This window comes from Temnothorax curvispinosus, unplaced genomic scaffold (assembly GCF_003070985.1).
Source record: "Temnothorax curvispinosus isolate PA1 unplaced genomic scaffold, ASM307098v1 QBEX01001498.1, whole genome shotgun sequence".
Taxonomy (NCBI): domain Eukaryota; kingdom Metazoa; phylum Arthropoda; class Insecta; order Hymenoptera; family Formicidae; genus Temnothorax; species Temnothorax curvispinosus.
Window position 1 is genome coordinate 1,794,125 of NW_020211278.1, and position 21,569 is coordinate 1,815,693.

The 21,569-nt window shown below is 36.5% G+C and overlaps 3 protein-coding genes across 4 annotated transcripts; 2 read left to right on the forward strand and 1 right to left on the reverse strand.

The window, feature by feature from the left end:
- Positions 1-143: 143 nt before the first annotated feature.
- LOC112465405 lies at positions 144-10,986 on the reverse strand. 2 transcript variants are annotated; one of them, XM_025032946.1, is made up of 4 exons: positions 10,907-10,986; positions 1,664-2,487; positions 923-1,201; positions 144-763 (listed from the first exon to the last, which is right to left on the reverse strand). In XM_025032946.1, exons 2-4 carry the CDS (start codon positions 2,454-2,456, stop codon positions 534-536), a joined length of 1,302 nt encoding a protein of 433 aa, XP_024888714.1. In that variant the 5' UTR covers positions 2,457-2,487; positions 10,907-10,986; the 3' UTR covers positions 144-533. The 2 variants fall into 2 exon arrangements, with proteins under 2 accessions (XP_024888714.1, XP_024888706.1); XM_025032938.1 differs by lacking the exon at positions 10,907-10,986 and adding an exon at positions 3,509-3,775.
- Positions 4,909-12,243, forward strand: LOC112465296 (cilia- and flagella-associated protein 43-like). The gene is made up of 15 exons (XM_025032804.1): positions 4,909-5,003; positions 5,076-5,247; positions 5,375-5,634; positions 5,758-6,088; positions 7,138-7,404; positions 7,600-7,871; positions 7,967-8,180; positions 8,245-8,591; positions 8,818-9,112; positions 9,302-9,645; positions 9,757-9,938; positions 10,057-10,655; positions 10,919-11,335; positions 11,466-11,567; positions 11,635-12,243. The coding sequence occupies exons 1-15, from the start codon at positions 4,948-4,950 to the stop codon at positions 11,956-11,958; spliced, it is 4,182 nt and encodes a 1,393-aa protein (XP_024888572.1). The 5' UTR covers positions 4,909-4,947; the 3' UTR covers positions 11,959-12,243.
- A 1,997-nt stretch (positions 12,244-14,240) lies between these two features.
- Positions 14,241-19,909, forward strand: LOC112464593 (transferrin). The gene is made up of 10 exons (XM_025031682.1): positions 14,241-14,482; positions 15,194-15,420; positions 15,858-16,161; positions 16,702-17,045; positions 17,403-17,653; positions 17,862-18,097; positions 18,365-18,644; positions 18,837-18,898; positions 18,978-19,148; positions 19,493-19,909. The coding sequence occupies exons 1-10, from the start codon at positions 14,410-14,412 to the stop codon at positions 19,591-19,593; spliced, it is 2,049 nt and encodes a 682-aa protein (XP_024887450.1). The 5' UTR covers positions 14,241-14,409; the 3' UTR covers positions 19,594-19,909.
- The last annotated feature ends 1,660 nt before the right edge of the window (positions 19,910-21,569 follow it).

Consider the following 21,569-nt stretch of genomic DNA (forward strand, 5'->3'; position numbering starts at 1 on the left):
AAACAACCAATTTTTCAATTTGTATTTTTAATTAAAATGTTATTTTTATATTATGCACTTATTATTTTATAAAGATTTATAAAAATAATTTGCTGCCTTACGCCAATAAAAAACATATTAAACATTACATATTTGCCGATGCATCCACAAAAAGGCAAATAATTTATTAAAATAATGTTTCATTTTTTAGCATACTTTGTTACTTGGCACACAGTGGCACTGAATAATCATAGTATCATAGTGCTGTGAAAGGAAAGATTATTCCTGTAATCTTCTCTAATCGCGTCGTTCCGATTGACGTCGATTACGAGACAGATTTGACAGCGCTCTATATTCGCAGCGCTTTTTAACAGATTCTTTTGTATAAAGAAAACGTACTTTTATGACCTAACTTTGAGCATTGAAAATCAAAAGAATAAATCCAGCATTTCGTATGGAATAATTTTTATAAATATGGATAAGTATATAAATAAATAATTACTAGAGTAGGGAGAGATGACGCGACGATGAAGCTCGATGACAATGTAAATTTCTCATTGGTCTCTCCGTTTTGTGAGCTGCCTCTCTTCCTCTACGTAACTCTTGAATAAATTTAAATAATCACGCCGAGATTCGTGGAACGTAAATGCTTCGGTGATACGGCACGCAAGTGTCGTGCATTTCTCCGTCGAATTTAAACGAGCGCTGTTTTGCACTTCGTACTTCTCAACGGAGCTTTTTACTATATCTTCGAGGCCGTTTAAAGTTTCCAAGCTGGCAAAGGCTGAAAAATATGGAACACCATTAGCGAAGTACGATGAATGAGTTAAGAAAATAATAATCTTAATTAGCAACGTTTTCGTTTAAAAAGCCTCATTCCAAATTTATTGCAAAACTTTTGTAATTAAAGTTGGAAGTGCAGGGATTTAATCTGAGAACTTACGCGATGAGAAATTTCGTTCCTCGTCGTCATCGTCTTTATTAGAGACCTTCTTCTTGATGATCTCGAGTTTAGGTATAAAGAGCAGCAAGCAGATTACAGCGATAAATTTCACGATCATCTTGAAGATTACCAACTTTAATATAATTTTTGCGATGGTGAATGCGTTTAGTTTGAGAGCGAGCGGCAATCCTAGATCGATACTCGGCAGAAGGGAGATGTGAGTCTCCGGAAGCGCGTAGGGAGCACCATAAATTGGAGTTGGAACGGAAGGACCATATCCTAAGAAAACAAAGCGTGAAATAATAAATCAAGTGATCCAAGAGCGCTAAAAATATGAAATCCAAGCTGAGAAAAAAATATTTTATTGCCAAAGAAAAATCAATTCTATTAATTAAAAACGTATTAATCAAACAATACATCTGCAAAACTTGTCGAGTTATTTTAAAAGTATAACATAAACATTTGCAAATTTCAAAAGATTGTACAAAATCTTATTTTAATATAGCAAATAAAAAATGATTAAAAAATGTAATTAAATTTTTCTCTCTATTGTAATATAACTGTTTAATGAAATTTTATTATAATAATAGACTTATCATAATAATGTACACTTAGAATGCACATTTAATTAGGTCAATTAATTGAAACTTTTATTAACTTAGTTAATCAAGCAATTTAAATTTTTATAAACCTAATAATTAAAATTTTAACTTTGGTGGCCGATAATACCTCTCGCCTCACCTTGTTGGGGCGGTAAGTAGTTTCCGGGTGGTCCATACGAAGAAATCTGAGGATAAAACGAGACACCGTCATTCGGCGGTCCGTACGAATTCTGCGGCGGGCCGTAAGAATTCTGCGGTGTGTTGTAATCCGACGGCCTGAAGGGTTGAGGATAAGAGTCGCTGGGTGAAGGAGGGCTGTTGGGTCCGTCGTAGGTGATTCGCGGCCTCTTCGACGGGTACGTCGAATCGGGCGAACCGTACTCGGTTTCCGGCTTGTAAATGGGACCCTGCACGTACTCAGCTCTCCTATTTGCCTTTGTCTTTGAATCCGTCTGCACGATCCCCTCTCGCGGATCGTCGCTGTTACGCGAGTGCATCAGTGCCTGGAGATAGCTGTCCCTTTTCGCAAAAGCGGCCTTCGGGCTTTTGCCTGCCCAAGGCTTGCGGCTGTCGACGTAAGAGCCGCGAGGGCCCGCATCCTTCGAGACGGGTCTTCGGGAAGCGGCATGCTCTCCGGAAGACACTCGACTGATGATCGTGGGAGACGCGAGGGGAGTAACTTTTGTAGAAGCGACGTCGTTTGAGTCGGCGATGATCGACGCCTTGGTCGACAAAGAAGGACCGAGGACTAGATCCTTCCCCAGAGTTATCGACGCTTCGGATTCTTTGGCCTCTATCTTCAGGGTCGATGCACCTGGTGTATTCTGATAATTCGCGGGCACAGGTTCGTGAGACGAGACCAGGGCGGGGTAGAGCAGAAAGATACTTAGAATCCAACCGAATCGCTGCTTCCGCGCTCGGTAATGAGACATTTTGATAGTAAGCTCGTTGAAAAAATATGATCTGCAATATAAGAAAACGCATAAGTAATTTTCATAAACTATAAAATCTTTAATGATGATTTTTATAGCTACTGCTTCCAGCAATGGCAGCAATAACAATAAAACGTCCGATCTCGATGATTCAATGCGTTTTGATAGAGCAATTGGCAATAATAGACTTTCGTTGTTCTTTACGAGTAAAACTTGAATATGATATCAAATCTTACATAATTTAATTACAATTTGATAATTATCACAACTCTTTATACATGATTATATTTTAATAGATAACACGACAGTGAAGAGACTAGAGACTTGTTAGAGATTCTAAATGTGATTCTTTGAATCGATTTTAATTAGAAAAGGAAGAGATGGGCAAGTAGTACAAACAAGCGACACGACACGAAATGCCTTCTAGATGAACGCAGAAGATTCCTCTTGAATACGAAATGCAAGCAAATGACGCGCATACTAAACGCGTAGCGGTCTTCGCCCCTTTTTAGCGTAGTCATTTCAACAATGACCTTAATTCGCGCAAACATGAGAAACAATAGAACAGTTGCAGTTTACAACTTTACAATGGGCTCTCGTTATATGTATAATTTGTCATTATATCACTATTTGTATTGCTATCTAAATTTATTAGTGTTTCCATTTATAAAATGAGTTTAAAATCAAGCTGTTACAAAATAGCAAATTTTTAAGTTTACGATTGTACAACAATATTACTACAATCAATAAAAATTATTATTGACAAAGATAAAGTAATATTTAAAATAGATTAATTAATTAATTTTTAGATAGAAATGGCCAAAAATGTTGTTAAGCTTTTATATCGTACAATTTATATATAAAAATTAATTAAAATGTCTATAAAAAATTTTAATTATATGATCATATCGCTTTTATTTATGTACGTAAAATTTTATTTTTAATATTTATTTATTAATTATATAACGTATCAACTTTTTTATACCAAAATATGTTCATGATATCTGCTAAAATAAGTAAGCCAAAGAACTATGAATGATGAATATACATACGTTGACTATTTTCACTTAAAAAATAATTTTCTGCTTCCAACGTGGACTTTTAATTCCTTATAGTCACTCTCTAGGAATCTGGTTTCTCTTTCTTCTCCATAAATCTGTTCACTTACAAGTTATTTACCCTTATATCAAACACAAAACATATAGAACTGTTCTAACAAATGACGAACTCACGAAACATTCTTGATGACACTCATATCGATCAACGCTCGTGAATAAAAAACCATCGCGTTCGCTTCGTCTATATATGCTGTTCGGATTCGGAAGGGGCACGAGATTCACGTTATTGGGTTACTATTCCACCGTGCCCCTTCAACAATACTTCCAGCACAACCATCGATCGATCGCTTCCGTCCATTGTAAAATATGTCAAAATCGTTTCAATACCTATCTCTGTATTCAAGAAGATATATTCTAGTTATTTATGTTGCAATGTAGAAATTATAAATATATGATTTCATATGTTGTTATTATTTAAAACTCTTCTCAATACTATTTTAAACACTGATTTTATATATTTTAACAATAAAGTTCTGATTTCATGATCAGTTACTATTAACAGTAAAATAAATAAAAAATCTCTTTTTATGTATCTCTTATTTGCAATAATTTTAAGAAAGAGAAAAATATATGACATTATTTTTAACGAGCACTCCCGATGATTCATGAAAATATGACTTAAAACTGGTTTTTCTGGTATTTATTATAGATTATTATAGATTATTTTGTTATAATATTTGTTATAAGCTTGTTAAAAACTTTGTTGAAAGCTTTAAAATGACAATGGTAGGGATCAAAGGCATGGGCCATTATTATGTGCTGGACGATGCGGTTTATAACGGTGTCACTATCCTTCAAACCTCTTACAATACTTTGATCCAGTGGCACACTTTTAGTGGCATTCTTTTGGTGATTCTATTATCTTCGGTATGTATGTAAATGCAGTGTCCGATGAAAGTCTTGACGATCAGTACTTACATTCATGTACCTGCGCACTTTGGCAACCAAAACAGGTGCAAAAACGGGGAATTCTTTTATACTATATATCGCACTTTATTCTAAAACTATTTCTATTAATTATTTTTAATTGTTAATAATGTGAAATTTTTTCCACACAAATTCAAATGAAAACTTCTAGAGATAAATATTGTCAATAAGAAAATTAATTTATTTCTTTTTGTCAAAATAAATTATTTAATTTTGTAAATTATCTAGTTTAATTATATAAATACAGTTAAAGACTTGTCGCTTATTACGAATATACGCGAAAGGATTGTCAAACGCAAGTCTCTATGGCCACCCTCGATCAATATGCTAGCCTTTCGAGGTCTCTCAGCAACCAAACACAATGCTTAACACGTGCAAAATTTGCTTGTCGTACGGAAGTAGAATTGGGAACTTAGGAACAGTGTGAAACGATAAAAGTTTTCGAAATGTCCTGGCAAATTAGAAAATATAGCAAAATGAATTTTTCAACAACCGAAACAAGGTACATTAAAGCTCTCCAAAGCTTGGTGATTGAAGAGTATTTTTTTTTTATATAGTTTACGTTATTGTACAGGTGGATGAAGTTTGGAAAATCTCATGACTTCGTCTTTGTTGGGAAGGAAACCGTCGCAACGGCTTCCGGCATTTACGTGAGTTTCCTGGATCTGAATACGAGAGAGAAACGAATCGAGCGGTTCGACAATAAGGAAAGGGGCGACGGTGCGTCGTGTTTAGCTGGACATCCGGTACACATATGATACACACAATTACATTTATAATATATACAATTTATTCAGATTACTAAATGTCCAAAAAATGACAAGTGTCACGCTGCATACGGGCTATTCATTATTTATATACGAATTTTTACAGACAGTCTCCATGTTTTCCATAGTCGAGAGGAAACCGAATCCCAAACTATCAATATTCATGTATCCGACGCTACAAAGGATTTCCAGGTGCGTACCGCCGGACAGAATCAATGGCTACTTATCCTGTTCTTTCGTTGGTACGGAGTATCTCGTAAGCCTGACTAGCTTTCCCGATTTTCGACTGATCGTGTGGCTCTGGAGAACCGGCAAACACGTCGCTATGCTTAACACAAAGACAGACAATCTTGTTCAAGAAATTTCGTAAGTATATTCTGTACCTTTCTGTAATATAATTCTTCACAATTATTAATATAAGCTTCAAGAGTTTGTCCCTTCAATTTTTCTATAATTAAAAAAATTTCATGGATTATTTGGTCTTACTAGCTGTTCGCCGAATCCTCCACATTTGATATCGCAATTCGGAGCCGACGACAATACACTCTCGATCTATCAGGTGCGCACGTGTTCGAAAATTGTAAGCATACATCGCGTGAACGCGCCACTTTCAGGGCACAAAATTGTGTCTTCTTCCTGGACGCCGGAAGGAAACCTGTTCATCTCGGACGAATTCGGGAATGTATGGCTCGTGGCGATTGAAGCTAATAAGTTGTACTCGGTGATAAAATCGAAAATACTCGAACGTCCAAAAAATAAACCGATTGTCATCACTCATAAGAGCGGTGTAATAATTGTGAACACCAATAGTGAAATTATGGTGCGTATTAATGAGTCTTTAATACAATTTAATAAAAATACAATTTTTAATAATCATATATGTTATTTTTATTTTATTTTCTGATATATTACAATTAACAATGTTTTAGTTTTACAAAAAGACGTCCGCGGATTGGAACGTAACGTGGAAATTTATGTGGTCAATCTCGACTTTCTATTCTATACACGTAGGAAAACAACATTGTTGCAAAGATGGGGTTTTACTTCACTCCAGAAGCGGAGAAATTTTTGAAATCTGCACGCAACACGACAACATCCCTCACATAGAAGTTATTTATACGGACGAGATTGAATACAAAGCATTATTTTCTATATCTCAGCGCACAGATCACGTCGCGGCGGTAGACGGGTTAGATCGTCTGTGCATTTTCGAGTTACTAACCGGCAAACTGACAGCAAGATTATCTTTGAAGCACCATGGTGAAGGTAAAGTCAAATATGAAAAAACCCTAAACATTTACTTTTTATTTAAAGCATGTTATAAAAGCATTTTTTAAATTAATTAAGTTAATTAATATATTTAATAAAATAATTATTTCACATTTTTTTGTAAGAATTAACCGATATATTATTAATTAGAGTCATCTTTTCATTATAGTTCTTCACGTAGCTTCACATCCTACTTTACCAATACTTGCGTCGTGCAGCGTTGCTGGCAATTGCATTCTAATCGATATCACAAAAGTTTCATTGCTTAAAATTTTTAACTGTTTTCATCTTTATGGAAACTTCTTGGATAAAATAAAATTTTCGCGTAACGGCGAACTTTTGGGAATTGGCAATTCTCAAACTGGCATGATATTTATTATTGGCAAACGACTTAAACAGCAGTGCATAGATGTTCTAGGATTTATAGAAATTGATGGATATGTAAGATTATATAAAATTATACAAAATATTTTATTTTTTAAAACATCTTTTATAATTTATGTAAATAAATGATTATGTATAAATATAGATGCAAAAGTTAATTATGTCTTCGTAGAAAAACAGAATTGGAAATAATTTGATGTTTTCTTTTGTTTGTAGATCGCTGATTTTTTGATATACGAAAGAAACGAAAGAAAAGATTGTTTTGAGATCTTAATCCTAGCAACGACTAATCCTTCTATAGCTTCGATCGGAGGTAACAAAGTAATCGTGTACACTTGCGAGATCTCGATCGACTTCTGCACGCGTGTCATTTGCGTGATAGACTTATCAAGACCTTTCAAGACTCTGTATCACGGATGTAAGCCTCTGGAGATATTGAGTGCACCCGCTTTGTCTAAACAATTACATCAAATGGAAATACAGGTCAAACTACATTATTGTTTTATAAAAATAAACCACATAAAAAGAATAAGTCAACATTTTTGTATTGCATAATTTAAATAATTATAAAGGTACATTTTTTCACTGACAGAGTTTTCGAAAATCTTGTCATATTTATTTTAATATCTATTTTTCAAATTTTCTGAAAAAAATTAATTGTTCAAATTTCTTTCGCAGAATGATTTTCAAGATATCGTCCTCACAAACGCGCTGTCCTCCATGCATCAACTGAGAAAGATCGGGATATACGTAACCGATTCTCGAGTCATAACATATGGATACGATGGCTTGATCGTAGTCAGAGATAGCATGGAACTTCGCAAAGTGATCGCGATTTTTATGCCACATCATCGCAGTCAAGGAGGCGTAAAATACGCGATTTCTTCGCGTTTTGGGGAAACGATCGTCTCTCTCGGTAGAAATGGCGATCTCGTTGCCCATCGAATTCGGTACTTTGTCTTTACTTGCTCTCTAGGCTTCCGCATTATTCAAATTATTTACAAAATTATGAAGATAAATCTAAATTAATTTAATTGTACGACAGCTTACCGGAGACAAAGACAAATTTGACAGAAGTCGAAGCTGCGAGTGTGCATTTAACGATCGAGGATTTCATTTCCGATCCAAACGAACTGTACGATCGAGGAAAGGAAACCTGGCTGGAGAATGTAATTGCTGCTAAACTGAAAGCTGAGCACGACGAAGCTCTACCTCTACAGGCTTCTATTGTAGCCGATCTTGAGAAGATTAAAACGCAAGTAATGTCTCTTTTAAGATTCGATTCTAACTCGGGTTTAAAATATGATATAAGTTTTGCAATAGATACGCGAGCTTCTCAATATAAATGAAGGCGAATCACCGGACGCCCGTTTGCCGATCTCAGCTTTCGATTTGGATCGCGAATCCCGACAGCGGAGAATAGAAGAGGCTCGACTTGAACGAGAGAAGCTGTATCGAAACCTCGAGAATGATTGCGCTCAACGAGATCAGGTGACGTCGAATCTACGCGAAATATTCTGGGAATCGTTGGAAGTGAAACCATGCGCTCTTAGATTAATTGGTGGCGATGCGATTGTTCAAAATTATCCTCTCGTTGCATCGACTCGAAAGATGAACGATTTTAAAGTATGGGATAAATTTTCTGCGGATGCTGACGAATTTATGTACAGGTAATTATGTTTTATATTTTTTATATTAATTATTTATGGTATTCTGATTAGCAATGACAATCATATAATCATTTCTCTACTTTCTTATTATATTTTATATTATATAATAATCTTATGACGCCGTAAAAAATGTATTTAAAAATTTATAATAGCAAAAGCAAATATAGTTTATAAGTATAAAATATTATTAAAATACCACAAATCTTAAAAATAACAATCTTTCTAGTTACGAAGTGTATAAGGCATCATGTGAAGATGATTCAAGACGAGGATCTACGGTAATTTCCGATAAAGAATCTTCAACTAACAATGCCGGAAGCAAAACACATCAAATGGCTAAAAGATGGTACGCACACGCGGATGAAGATGAAAAATTATGTATATCGGGTGTCACGACGCATAAATGGATTGATGACGAAAGCATAGCTTCAACACATCAGCTATTGATTCCGCATGACAGCGATCTCGAATCTATCTTGCAGAAAGATATTATAATTGAAAATCGAGAGCGTAAATTAAAGGTGACAGCTGCCATAAATCTATTTGACAATAAAATTACATTACGCAATACTAAAAACATAATTAGACATAATTATACTCGATTATTACTTCAGAAACTTATATAATATTAAAATGTTAATTTTTTAGTCGATTGTTGACATATGTAACTGATTTAAAATTTATATAAATTAAATTTTTTTTCTAAATAGATGCATTTCAATGATCTCTTTGAAGAAATGAAACGCGCAAAGGAATGTGTATTAAAATGTGCAAAGGAGCGCATCAACAGGCTCCGATATTGCGCGTCTCAATTGAAGACAATGTTTGGGATAGATTCCGTTCTGGAACCAATCGAGATCCCATCCTGGAACGTCGAAGAAATACCTGATTACATAATTATGGTAAAAGATCACGAAGTATTTGAAAAACGGTCACGGCGAGGAGAATTGAAAACAGTTGACGAGGATCGAGAAGATGAAAGTAAAAACGAAAAAATCAGTGACTTTTATAAAATAGCTGTAGAAAAAATGATGGACGGTGTATTAGAACCTAAGTGAGTCGATGAAAATATGAAAAATAATTGCACAATAATTGATACAAATAGGCTTGTGTTTTTCTAACAATAACTTGATATTTAAAGTTAAAAAGAACGTTCTGTTTTAAGGTGGGAAGATGAGGTGAAGAAGGAAATATCTGTGCCGGACTGCTTAATTGCGAAGAATCCTTCGAAATACACTGACGAGGATATCGCAGCTATCGCGGCGTATAAAACTAAAGTGCAGGCGTTGCAAAAAAAACGAGAAAAATATAAAGCGACCCTGCAGGCTGATATTATAGAAACGAAAGGTCAGAGTCGAGAAATTTAAAAGAATAAATTAAACAATCGCGTTTATTAAAATAAAATAATCGTCTTAAAATAATCTGCGGATCACTTACGTTTTTATGTGTAAAATGTGCGTTTTAGATGCTTTGCAAAAAGACATCGCTGCATTCAACGACAAATTAAAAGATCTAGAAATGAAAAAGATGCAAATTGAATGCGCAATCCTTCAGGAGAGACTGACAAGGATACGAGCGATCCGAAGACATCAAACTATGGTCGATAACAGGCAAGAAATCGCTCGTCTCGCCGACGAGGAGTTAGCGCCGGCGACGCGAGAGGCACGCAGGCTCGCCGAGGAGTGCAACTCGCTGGAGATGGTCGTGTCGGAGCTAAAAGTTCGATACGACAGCCTGTGCAAAGCGGAGAAACGCCAGGAGGCCAAGTTTCGCGGCGAATTCGCAGAGTTGAAGCAACCGATAGTGGAACACTTGCTCAGACACTACAAAAAACGACCCAGAGTTGCTCGGCTGACTACCACGTCGGTCACGTATCTGACGGAGGTGGCGAGATGCGTCGCGGGCAGCGAGAAGTCGGACGTCTTACCGCGCGAATGCCTGGATTTCCTCAAAGGCATGGATGCCTTGGACTCGATGCCCCGAAATCTACCATCGCAAATTAACGCCGATTATTGGCGAACAATGTGCAGATTGAGAAGAATGAAGGTCGAGGTGGAAACGAAGGTAAGGAAAAAAGCTCACGAGGTAACTGATTTATTAAAATATGTACAGTCCCGTAATAATAATTATATTATTAAATTGTCTAAACAGTAATTAAAGATCCTTAATCCGAAAATATCAAATATACCAACACCCGAAAGTTTCGAGAGATGAAACGGAGGTGTACCACTTTCTTTTTCTCTTTCATAACGATCGTTTTAAGCTGACTATAATAAAAAAAAAAAAAGAAGTAGCATTGCCAAAAAGAGCGGTACTTAATGTCGAAGGTGAGATGCTGCGCGGTAGAGATGGCTGAGGCGGAGCAGACGGTGTCGTTTTATCAGAAGGCGATGCAGTCGGCTGATAACGCTGCGGCGTGCAAGAAGGTCAGCTTGGATGACATGGAGAAATCCTTGTCGCAGCTCACGCAGGAAATGGAGATTCAACTCGTTTTGAAAATGGGCCAGATCGAGGTGCCGCTGCAAGGTTGTCCCTCCGACTACGCGAACGCCGTTCTCGTGACGCGCGAGGAGCTTTTACGGGTCAACGATTGTATCGTCGAGACTGGGAAACGCAAGCTGGCAGCGATGTATACATCCATGCACTTGCGGAAGGTCGTGTCGCAACACGAATGGAAGCATGCTTGCGCGAAAATGATATTGGAGGACCTGCAGCGGAACTTGAAAGATATCCAAGAGTTCAAGGTATAGAGGACCGGAAGAATGGGAAGAGGAGAGTTCTCTCCTTATATAAAATTTATTATTATATTTTGTTCTATATCACAACACAATTACTTGATGTCAAAGGACTATATTGTTCATTGCGTAATTTTAGATCACGAGAAACGTGCTTGAATTTTTGAGCAATTATTCCTGCAGCGTAAATTTGGAAAGAGATTACGAAAAGATGCAAGCCAATTTGCGAACATTTCGAAATGTGAGTACCGCTTTATTGTTATTCCAACTGTTTGGTGATTTGAAAAACTTACAGTCTCTGTTTCCAGAAATTTCACCAATTGTTGGAACTGGAACAGGCGCGTCTGAAAGAAACGAAGCGACTGATGGCCAAGTGGAAGAAGAAGAATGACAAGATGTCACAAGAGATCAAGATGAAGTCGTCAGACGTCGAAGAGCTTCGCAGGTTGCTTAACAACCCACATCGCAAGAGAGACGAGGAGTCTCGAAGGATGAGACTCGCGGCGATCGCGAGACGTACCAGGCTTGTCATGAAAGCAGAGAACAATTATGAGCAGCTGCTAATCTTGCACGCTCACCTCGAGGTCTTGAAGTTGCGAACGTATCCGACCTTGCAGTTTAAAACCGCATAAGACTCATGTGTCGAGGAAAAAGATCTCGCGCGAGCGTCGAGACTGTCAGCGCTGCAGCAGACGTCGACTTAATTTTCTCGACATTAATTTATGAAAACTGCCTTTTTTCTGCTGAATAATAAAATTGTTCTATTTATGCATTCATGAAGAAGTGTATAAACACAGAGTATACCGAGTGCTGAGGCTATGTCGGATGCATCCTTAATCAGTTGAACCGCTGAATTGCAGATTTATGTAGATCCATGTGTAATATGTATGGTAATACATGGCGATAGTTTCATATTACGTTTGTCATTGATACTTATTATTTCGATCTCGATCCCGCGAAAAACCATATACATGCAATGAAGGAAAATTATTGGTTCCAAGAAACGAATAAGGAAAGTGATATTGCTGCGTTTGAATATTTCTTAGTAAAAATAGAAGAAGGCACACACACACATACGGTTCTTTATTTTGTTTGACAAAAATCATAGAGGAACATTAAATAATTCTATAAATAAACAATGATATAATTAATAATATAGTTCTCCTAATATTAAGGTATTTATTTATCTACTTAAAAAAATTTCCAAAAATAGTTAAAATTCTTAATAAAACTTTTAACTAAAATATAGAAATTGTATTTCCTATCCCAATTTTCTAAGGTATAAATTTTTTTATGTACGTGTTGAATTGTGCAGAAAATACCCGATATTTGTATTGTATTGAACTTATTCGTACCAACATTATTATTGCTTATCACGTCAATTTTTGGGGGAAAAAGTCTTGCTACACCATCAGCAATCCCGATAACATGATTATCAAAGTAAACTGTAATCGCTCTCTATAAGTCTATTTATTACATAATGTTATTCCATATTGCAGATAACCAATTAACACTTTCGTACTGATAAACTTATTTTTTAATAGATTATTAATTCTTTATGAGTAACTACTTATGTGTATCACAATATACTGTGTCATTTTAACATTATTTATAACTCGCGGTTCAGAGATTACTTATCGGGTGCCGTTTTGTAACGATAAAATATAAGCACAAACATGGGTTGTTATTTATTTGACTGGTGATCTATTGACAGAAAAAGATAGAAAGAGAGAACCGTAAATTAGGTGGCATGTGAAGATAACGGGGGGAATTACCGTCCGGGGACTTTCCTCGTATCAACGAAGGTCCACGCAGTTTTAGCTTCGCGATGTGCAATGTACATTAATATCACAACTTGATGCGTGCGTGTGTGCGTGCGTCGCATCTTCGAAGAGCGACCGAAACGCGAAGGATGCGAATTTGCCGAACAAAGCCGCGCGAGGATACGGGTTAAACTTGAAACGAGGAGGCAAACAGGGACCGGACCGATGGAGAAAAATTACTTCAAGGTTTTCCATCCACGATGCCGATGGTAACTTTCCAGGATGGGCGAGGAACCCATCCTGGAAAGTTACCGAGAGTTGAGTTAACGACCGCGGCCAATCCAAGCCCGACCAAAGCTTCAACGATTATCTAGATCTTGGACTTTTACGAACAGGGTGATATTTCTCATCGAAAACCGGAATAATTTTTCCTCCACAAGTTACTTAAATGCTGTGACATCTTTTCTTTAACGTCTGAAATTCACATGTATATTTTGTATGTTAGTTGAAATCCTGTTAGCTTTATTAATTGTTTATGATTATAAAAACTCTATTAATGTACATTCCAACATATTTTTATTACAAATAAAAATAAAGCTTATTTCAATATTTGCGGGTGCGTGTAAACGTGCGGAGTTTACATGAATCATGCACGATATCGTTAAAATTAAAGTAAAATTAAATTAAAAACTCTATTAATGTACATTTCAACATATTTTTATTACAAATAAAAATAAAGCTTATTTCAATATTTGCGGGTGCGTGTAAACGTGCGGAGTCCACATGAATCATCCACGATATCGTTGAAATTAAAGTAAAATTAAATTAGAAAGAAAATCACTTTCTGTGTTTAATGCCCAATAATAATTTTCTTAACACGAGAAGCCGGGAGACGAAAACCTGTCTTTCCCCGAAAGGCGACGCGCGACGAAGCTGGTAAGTGCCATCGTCGCGGGAGAGGCGAGGAATCGAATAGATAATGAACGACGATGGCGTCATTACGCGAAACGAACGGAGAAAGAGCGACAACGCGTGGATCGCCAAGCGATTGGGAGGAAGAGAGGAGGAAAAAGAGCGAAACTCCTTACTCCCCCTACTTCTTTTCCGAGCTGAAATACGAGGAAGAAAAAGACGCATCTATATAAGGCCGTACGTAGAACGCCGCTCCGGACGGTCTGGACAAGTCGTCGCCGACCATCTGTCTGCGGCCTCACCTGGACTCTGCACTCTGCCTCGTCTTCCCGATCAATACCCGATCACGCCAATCTTTTTGGGGAAAATTACCGCATTATCGTAACCCCGCGAGGTGCTGTAATCAAGATGCTACACAGATTCGCGGTGCTTGCGATTTTCGCGGTGGCGGCTGTGTCCGCTACTAGTCCACCACGAGTGTGTAAGTACTTGATGGAAATTGACTGATTCGCAAAAATATGTCGAAAATATTATATAGTAAATTATCTGGCAGTAAGTAAAGAATTTCAAAATGCCGTCTTCTCCGATTATATTTGTGAATTTGAAGACCGATCGAGCGTGATCTTCGAACATCCTATATTTTCGTATTTACGTTTAATCGTAACGAATAAAATTATTTTTATCGTAGGATAATTAACAGAGATTTAAGAACTATGTTATGTTTGTTAATTCTCATAATCTCTTGAAGTTTAAACGTTTGGTTTAATCTTGAAGTTTCAAATATAAATGTGTGTAATGGGTCAAGAGATGAGCTAGACCCCGAATAGCCCATAATAAGACAAGAGCCTGAGTACCGTTCAAAAGAGCCGTTGTGACATTTTTTCACACTTATTTGCTCAAGTGGTCAGAACCCTCCACGCAAGGTTCTCACCTTGTACGTATTCTAGTGGAGGAGGAAGGTCTTGTCTCCGGATATAATCCTATACCTATCCGGCCTGCGGCCTGGTACCGTTAGAAATCGGATAAATAATCAACCGCTCTACTGATCATTACATTCTTGATTATTGCAAAACTCTAAATTTAAATTTTGTCCGCATGTGACATGTACATCCGAAACTGCATCTAATAAAGTAAAAGGAGATGTACTGAGTCATCAATTCGCACGATGCTTCATGAGATATGTTTTGTTTAGTTACGATGTGCATCCCGGAGATATACGCGAAGGAATGCGGGGAGATGATGGAAGAGTCGGCGAGTAAAGGTTTCCCGATAGCCTGCATTTCCGGACGCGACCGATATGACTGCATCGAGAGAGTCGGCAGAAAGGAAGCAGACATCGTTGCTGTAGATCCGGAGGATATGTACCTCGCGGCGAAAAACCAATTGGCTGAAAAGGCCGGATACACCATCGTCGAACAGGTGATATATTCAACGATATTTCGAAGTCTAATACAAGAAATGGATCTTTAATCACGAATCTGGCATAGTTAAAAAAAAGCGAACTTAAAATTGACTCAAAAAAAGAATTGTACATGAAGGAAATGACAGAACTTATGAATACAGAGAGAAAACTCACACAATATTTAATTCAATTCTTTTTACTAACAAACATTATTTATAAAATAAAGAATTACAGTATAAAATTAGAAGAAATATTAAATAAATGCATAATTTAAACAGATTGTAAAAATACATTTCTTAAAAACTATTGAATTATTTTGAATTAATTAAAAGCCTGCTTTTTTTAAATTATTATCCGCTGACTTACGATATCCCTTACAGATATTTTATGATCTCTTGAGAATAGAATGTTTAGTTAAGAATTTATAGGATTTATATTATATCTTGTCTATCAGGTGAGAACAAAAGAGGAACCCGACGCGATATATCGTTACGAGGCAGTAGCCGTGATCCACAAGGATCTGGACATTAACAACGTTCAGGGTCTGAAGGGTCTTAAGTCCTGCCACACTGGCGTGGGCCGTAATGTCGGCTACAAAATTCCCATCACGAAGCTGACCGCGATGGGCGTGCTAACCGATATCAACAACCCGGAATATTCCGCTCGCGAGAATGAACTTCGCGCTCTAAGCACGCTCTTCGACAAAGGCTGCCTGGTGGGCACATGGTCACCCGATCCTGCCATCAATCAGAGGCTGAGTAAGTGGCGGTAATCTTCGAAATTTGCGGCGATTGTGTCATGTAGGTGAATTGCCGGCAAATAATATTATCAGCTGCGAAATAACGCGTACTTAAATCAACTCGCTTCGGGAGACACCAAGTAATTTTCTGCTTTATATTTATATGAAGTTAAATTTAAAATTTTACGAGTTAAAGTGAGCTCAACAAACTGCGGTGCGAATAAAGGAGTTACGTTAAGTAGAAAGTATAATTGCGTTGCGTAAACGCGTTTACACATTTCTTCTGGTAGTTAACTTTTCTCTTTCACAAGTGGCGAAATAATTAAAATGTGTGTATTAACAGCGTGCGTCGTAAAATATCGATTTTTAATCGATATCTATTTCTCTTTTTATAAAATTTGACACGCATTCAGAATTCGTGGCTCATATATTATAAATAAGATCTACTTAAAAAAAATTATTTATAGATGTTAATTTAGAAACATGGTGAGAGCGATTAATTTTTTAGTTAGATACTTCATGAATACTCTACGACTATGACTTTCATTTTTTTTTCCAGAGGAGACATACAGCAACATGTGCGCTCTTTGCGAGAAACCAAACGTGTGCGATTATCCAGACATATATTCTGGATACGAGGGAGCTCTACGCTGTCTGGCACATAACGGCGGCGACGTCGCCTGGACGAAAGTCATTTACGTGAAGCGTTTCTTCGGTCTGCCCGTCGGAGTTACTCCGGCCGTGCCGACATCCGAAAACCCATCTGACTTCCGATACTTCTGCCCGGACGGCAGCAAAGTGCCTATTGACGCAGAAACGAAACCGTGCACATGGGCCGCCCGACCGTGGCAGGGATACATGACCAACGGGGCTATCAGCAATAACGCGGAAGCTATCCAAAGAGTGCGTGATTTGTTTCCTAAGAATCTATTTATACATGTTTTTAATGACTAATCGAATGTTATACGATGCGAATAAGACTATCTGAAAATTGCACTCCTATATTACATTAACAGAAATTTTAGAACATACATTACAATTTGTGATAATATTATTATAATTAATTTCAATTAACTTTTAGAAGATAGTAATTAGTTTTCTTACATATTGGCAGAAATTAGTTAATTGATTTTATTGGACATTGCTATAAAGACTAAAGAAGTAATTCTAAAGAAAGATATAGTTGAAAAATAATATATTTCTTATAATATATTACATTGCATTGGGGAGATTGCGATCTAACTTTGGAACGTTTTTCAGGAATTGACGCAGCTAGGTCAGATTGGTGAAAACGAGAAGGCAGATTGGTGGGAGGATCTCCTGCTACTTAGCGACAAAACTCTGGCTGTCGCTGCACCGCCGGTATCACCGGAAGAGCACTTGAAGAGCGCGAAATACATGGATGTGATTGAAAGAAATTCCGGGGCGCCGGAGAGAGACGCTCGCTGGTGCGTTTGGGATGGATATGCGCTGAACAAGTGTCGCAGTTTCGCTAGAGCCGCGTTCTCCAGGTATAATCTCGATCAATTAACCTGATGCCTCGTTTCGAAACAAATTTAATTAGTCGTCCTTATTAATTGAACAAATTTTGTTAATTAAGTATCGAGAACGTAAATGAATGAGGCCAATTTTATATCTTACTGAAAATTAAATTGTTTTGATCATAAGAATGCAAGCGCACTTATTAAATCTTGACGTTATACATGTTAATCTATATAGAGACGCCAGACCCAGATTTGATTGCATACTAGAGAAAGACGAGGCTGCTTGCTTGAAGGCTGTCAGAGACAACGGAGCGGATATCACATTAATCGATGGCGGATCAGTAAAACGCGCTATCAACGATTACAACGCGAAACCGATCGTCGCCGAGACCTACGGTAAAGGATCAACGAAAGTCAGCGAGCGGCCTGCAGTCGCTGTTATTAAAAGCGGCTCCTCCATAAATGGATTAGGTACGTAGCCGAAATGAATGATAGAATCTGTAGTCTATAAGCTCCATAAAATTATATCGGATAAAATGTGTATGAAAGCTTAACTGGAAACAGATTTTACGTTAACAAAAATATCAATTTAATAAAGACATCAGTATTAAGGCAAAATTTTAAGGAAAATATATGATTTGAATGATTAAAGAAAGTATGCGGAGACAGTAGTTTTATATAAATCTGAAAGAATCTATAATATGCATATTAAAGTTATGTCAATATTCTCGTTCACAGCCGACCTCAGAGGCAAGCCGTCTTGTCACAGCGGCCACGTGGGCGACTTCGCTGGTTACTATGCCCCGATTCGCACACTCAAACTTAACGGGCTTATCAACGAATCTAACGAGATAGATAACTTCTTTTCTAAGTCTTGTGCGCCTGGCGCACCTCTCAACTCAAAGTCCTGTGAACTGTGTGTCGGCAATATTAAGATCGACGACGATCAGGCGAAACAAGCAACAAAATGCAAACCTACGAATGCCGAATATTACAACGGCGGAAAAGGAGCACTCAGGTATTATCGTAGTCGTTTCATTAATCTTTTTTGTGCACGCATCTTTGACTAATTTGTATTATAAATAAATAAAATACGGATTTTTTATTTTAATAAAAAATAAAATTAATTGCATTTAAGTCTTCCCGATTTGACAACAAAAATTATATGCTTGCAGGATTTTATTATTTTAATTTGTGCATCTTCTTTTAGATGTTTGAAGGATGGCAAGGGTGACATTGCGTTCCTACCTTTGACAGCTTTGCAGCAGCTCGGTAAATATAATTATGTTAAATAAATTACGTATGTAATTATACTTGTGTCGCTTCATGGACGTTACATATTGTATTTTAGATAAGGAGAAGGACGACGCTGGCAAACCCGAAGATTACGTCTTGCTCTGCCCGAATGGCGGTCAGGCGCCCATCAACGATTGGGAACGTTGTAATTTAGGTTTGGAGCCACCGAGAATAATTGTTAGCTCGGCCGGGAAGAGCCCGAACTCCCTCGAAGAATTGAACCAAGGTCAGTTCATCATTTCCTATTTAGCTAAAATAATTAGGCTACTCGAATTTGTATTACCTGTATAACAAATAGGATGTCAAATATTATATATTAGTATATACATAAGTATGTACCATTTAATAGCGATACAATTTATTAGCAAAAATATAAAACTATATTAATAAATTAATTGATCATGTAAGATTTTAGATAAAAAACTGAAAGATAATAATTTATTGCTATTGTATAGATTCATAAAAAATATCAAGACTTTTCTATCTTCCTTGCAACATATCGCTCTTTATATTCGTGATTGCAAATTACGGTTTATTTGAAAAATAAATATTATATGGCATTATCTTTAGGATGGTGTGGTGGAACTTATGTCCATCGACAACACATGGGACAAGTGGAATGCTTGGGCAGATATTCAACAGGACTATGGCAGTCATTGAAAAAAACTTGACGATCAAGAATGGAACATTACTTGATAGCCCTTGATAATACATAATACATGTGATATTGCTACTCTGTTGCTGTTGCTGAAAAATTATCGCTATTAAGTCATATATCAATAACCCGAGAGGACTGTTAGATAAATAAAATACTGTCGATAACCTCGCTTATGTTTACGCACTGACAAATAGCATATTACCGCGATAGAGATTACGCATTTCAATGTCACGACCACCAATCTTCTTAAGGAGTTATGCCGAGCGTGGAATTGAATCAAACGCTTGCTTCTTTAAACTTTCAACAATAAAAAAATTTATTTTTCCGAGGATACATGTACATTATTATATTCCTTTTCGCATCAACTCAATAAAATTTTATAAAAGTAAATCTTTTTTATGTAAAAAAACAAATTTTTCATAAACTCTAAAACGTAAACGCGACCAGCGCTATTTAAATATAAATGTATTTGGTATAACAAAATAAATCACATATATCTAAACAATATTATTAGAGAAATACAAAAAGTTAAAGCTTAAAAATTCTTTCTGCACCTCTAATTAATCACGACTGAATTCAGTTTGTCGTGAAGAAACTTGGTGACTCTACCGTACATGCTGCGCATAAACTTTTTATATATAACATTCGAGGAAAACTTATCGTATTGCAGCGCATGTTGTATTATAAGTCGCTTCGTAGAATTCATCACATGTTCTTCCCATCTAAAAATAAATAAGCTGTGAATTAGTACCGTCTTGCGAAATTTCAAATTAATTTCTTCTTGCAGAACATTCCACAAATTATATATTCTTATATTTTCTTCGTTGCAAGACTAATAATATGTCTGTCATTTAAGAAAAATGTAACATTTGTTTAAAGACGGAAAGCGGGACATTTGTTTTGCGCCCACTTGCTAATCTTTTTCTTACTCTGTCAGCGACTGTTTACTTCTCCAAACTTGGTACCATGCTTGATCCATGTTAACGTCACTCGAATATACAAGTTGAAGCGATAACTCTACCGCAGCTATTGCTATCACATACGTCGGGATATCGCATAAGCTTTCATCCAGCATAGATAAATCGATCTAAAAAAAAGATGCTTATTTGTTTTTGTGCACAGTTTACATACTAAAGCTGAATCACTGTATATTTATATTTATAATTACCATGTAAGAGCCGCAAAAATAGATTCGCTCCATATCATCCGGTCTAACAATGCTACGCCCACTGTCTCGATTTACATTCAATATGTAGTACGAAAGTAACGAGAACGGATCAGCGAATCGTGTGTTAAACTTAACAGCGGTAAGAATCTTTCTCTCATACGTTAACAAATATTTCTCCTGATTAGTGTATAAATCCTTTGCCAATTGCAGTATTACAGTTGCCTAAAAAGATTATTCGATTCCGTTAGGTATTTAATAAATTTGTATTAAAATTATAATTATTTAAACCTAATTATGATAACATTTTCCTCCAATCTTTCCTCCGAACAAAAAGTTTTATTACCGATGGTATCTTTTGCTCAGGTGCTTCTCGCTTGAGAGTTATCCAAAGACACGCCAGACATAATAATTGTATATCACTTATTTCCACCAAAATTCGATCAATAGCTACATTAAACAGCTTGACAGTCTGATAAACGATATGCTGCGAGTAGTTGCAGTGTACCTAAGAATTATCGTAATCGTAGAACAGAGATCGAGATTGATATAACTTCGATGAATACATTTCTTCGTTCGAATTAAACTCAATAAAAATATTTTGCATGTTTTCGTTATTGATAAATATAAAGAAAATTTTTGTATGTTTATGGTATGTTTATGAGCATGAAATAGAAATTTACATAGCTTTCAATAAGTTTTTATATTATTATATTAATAGAAAGTATAAAAAGTCTGTAACTGTGCCATGTTATACTCACACCAAGACGAATAATATATCCCACGATGAGTCTTCTTTGTTCCGCGTTTACATTTTCACGCAG

Coding starts and splice junctions, on each gene's coding strand:
- LOC112464593 (XM_025031682.1), top strand. CDS start 14,410: ATGCTACACAGATTCGCGGTGCTTGCGATTTTCGCGGTGGCGGCTGTG. Junction 15,421..15,857: donor GATACACCATCGTCGAACAG/GTGATATATTCA, acceptor CTTGTCTATCAG/GTGAGAACAAAAGAGGAACC. Junction 19,149..19,492: donor CCTCGAAGAATTGAACCAAG/GTCAGTTCATCA, acceptor CATTATCTTTAG/GATGGTGTGGTGGAACTTAT.
- LOC112465405 (XM_025032946.1), bottom strand. CDS start 2,456: ATGTCTCATTACCGAGCGCGGAAGCAGCGATTCGGTTGGATTCTAAGT. Junction 1,202..1,663: donor CTACTTACCGCCCCAACAAG/GTGAGGCGAGAG, acceptor TTGTTTTCTTAG/GATATGGTCCTTCCGTTCCA. Junction 764..922: donor GGAACGAAATTTCTCATCGC/GTAAGTTCTCAG, acceptor CATATTTTTCAG/CCTTTGCCAGCTTGGAAACT.
- LOC112465296 (XM_025032804.1), top strand. CDS start 4,948: ATGTCCTGGCAAATTAGAAAATATAGCAAAATGAATTTTTCAACAACC. Junction 6,089..7,137: donor ACACCAATAGTGAAATTATG/GTGCGTATTAAT, acceptor TTTTGTTTGTAG/ATCGCTGATTTTTTGATATA. Junction 9,646..9,756: donor GACGGTGTATTAGAACCTAA/GTGAGTCGATGA, acceptor TTCTGTTTTAAG/GTGGGAAGATGAGGTGAAGA.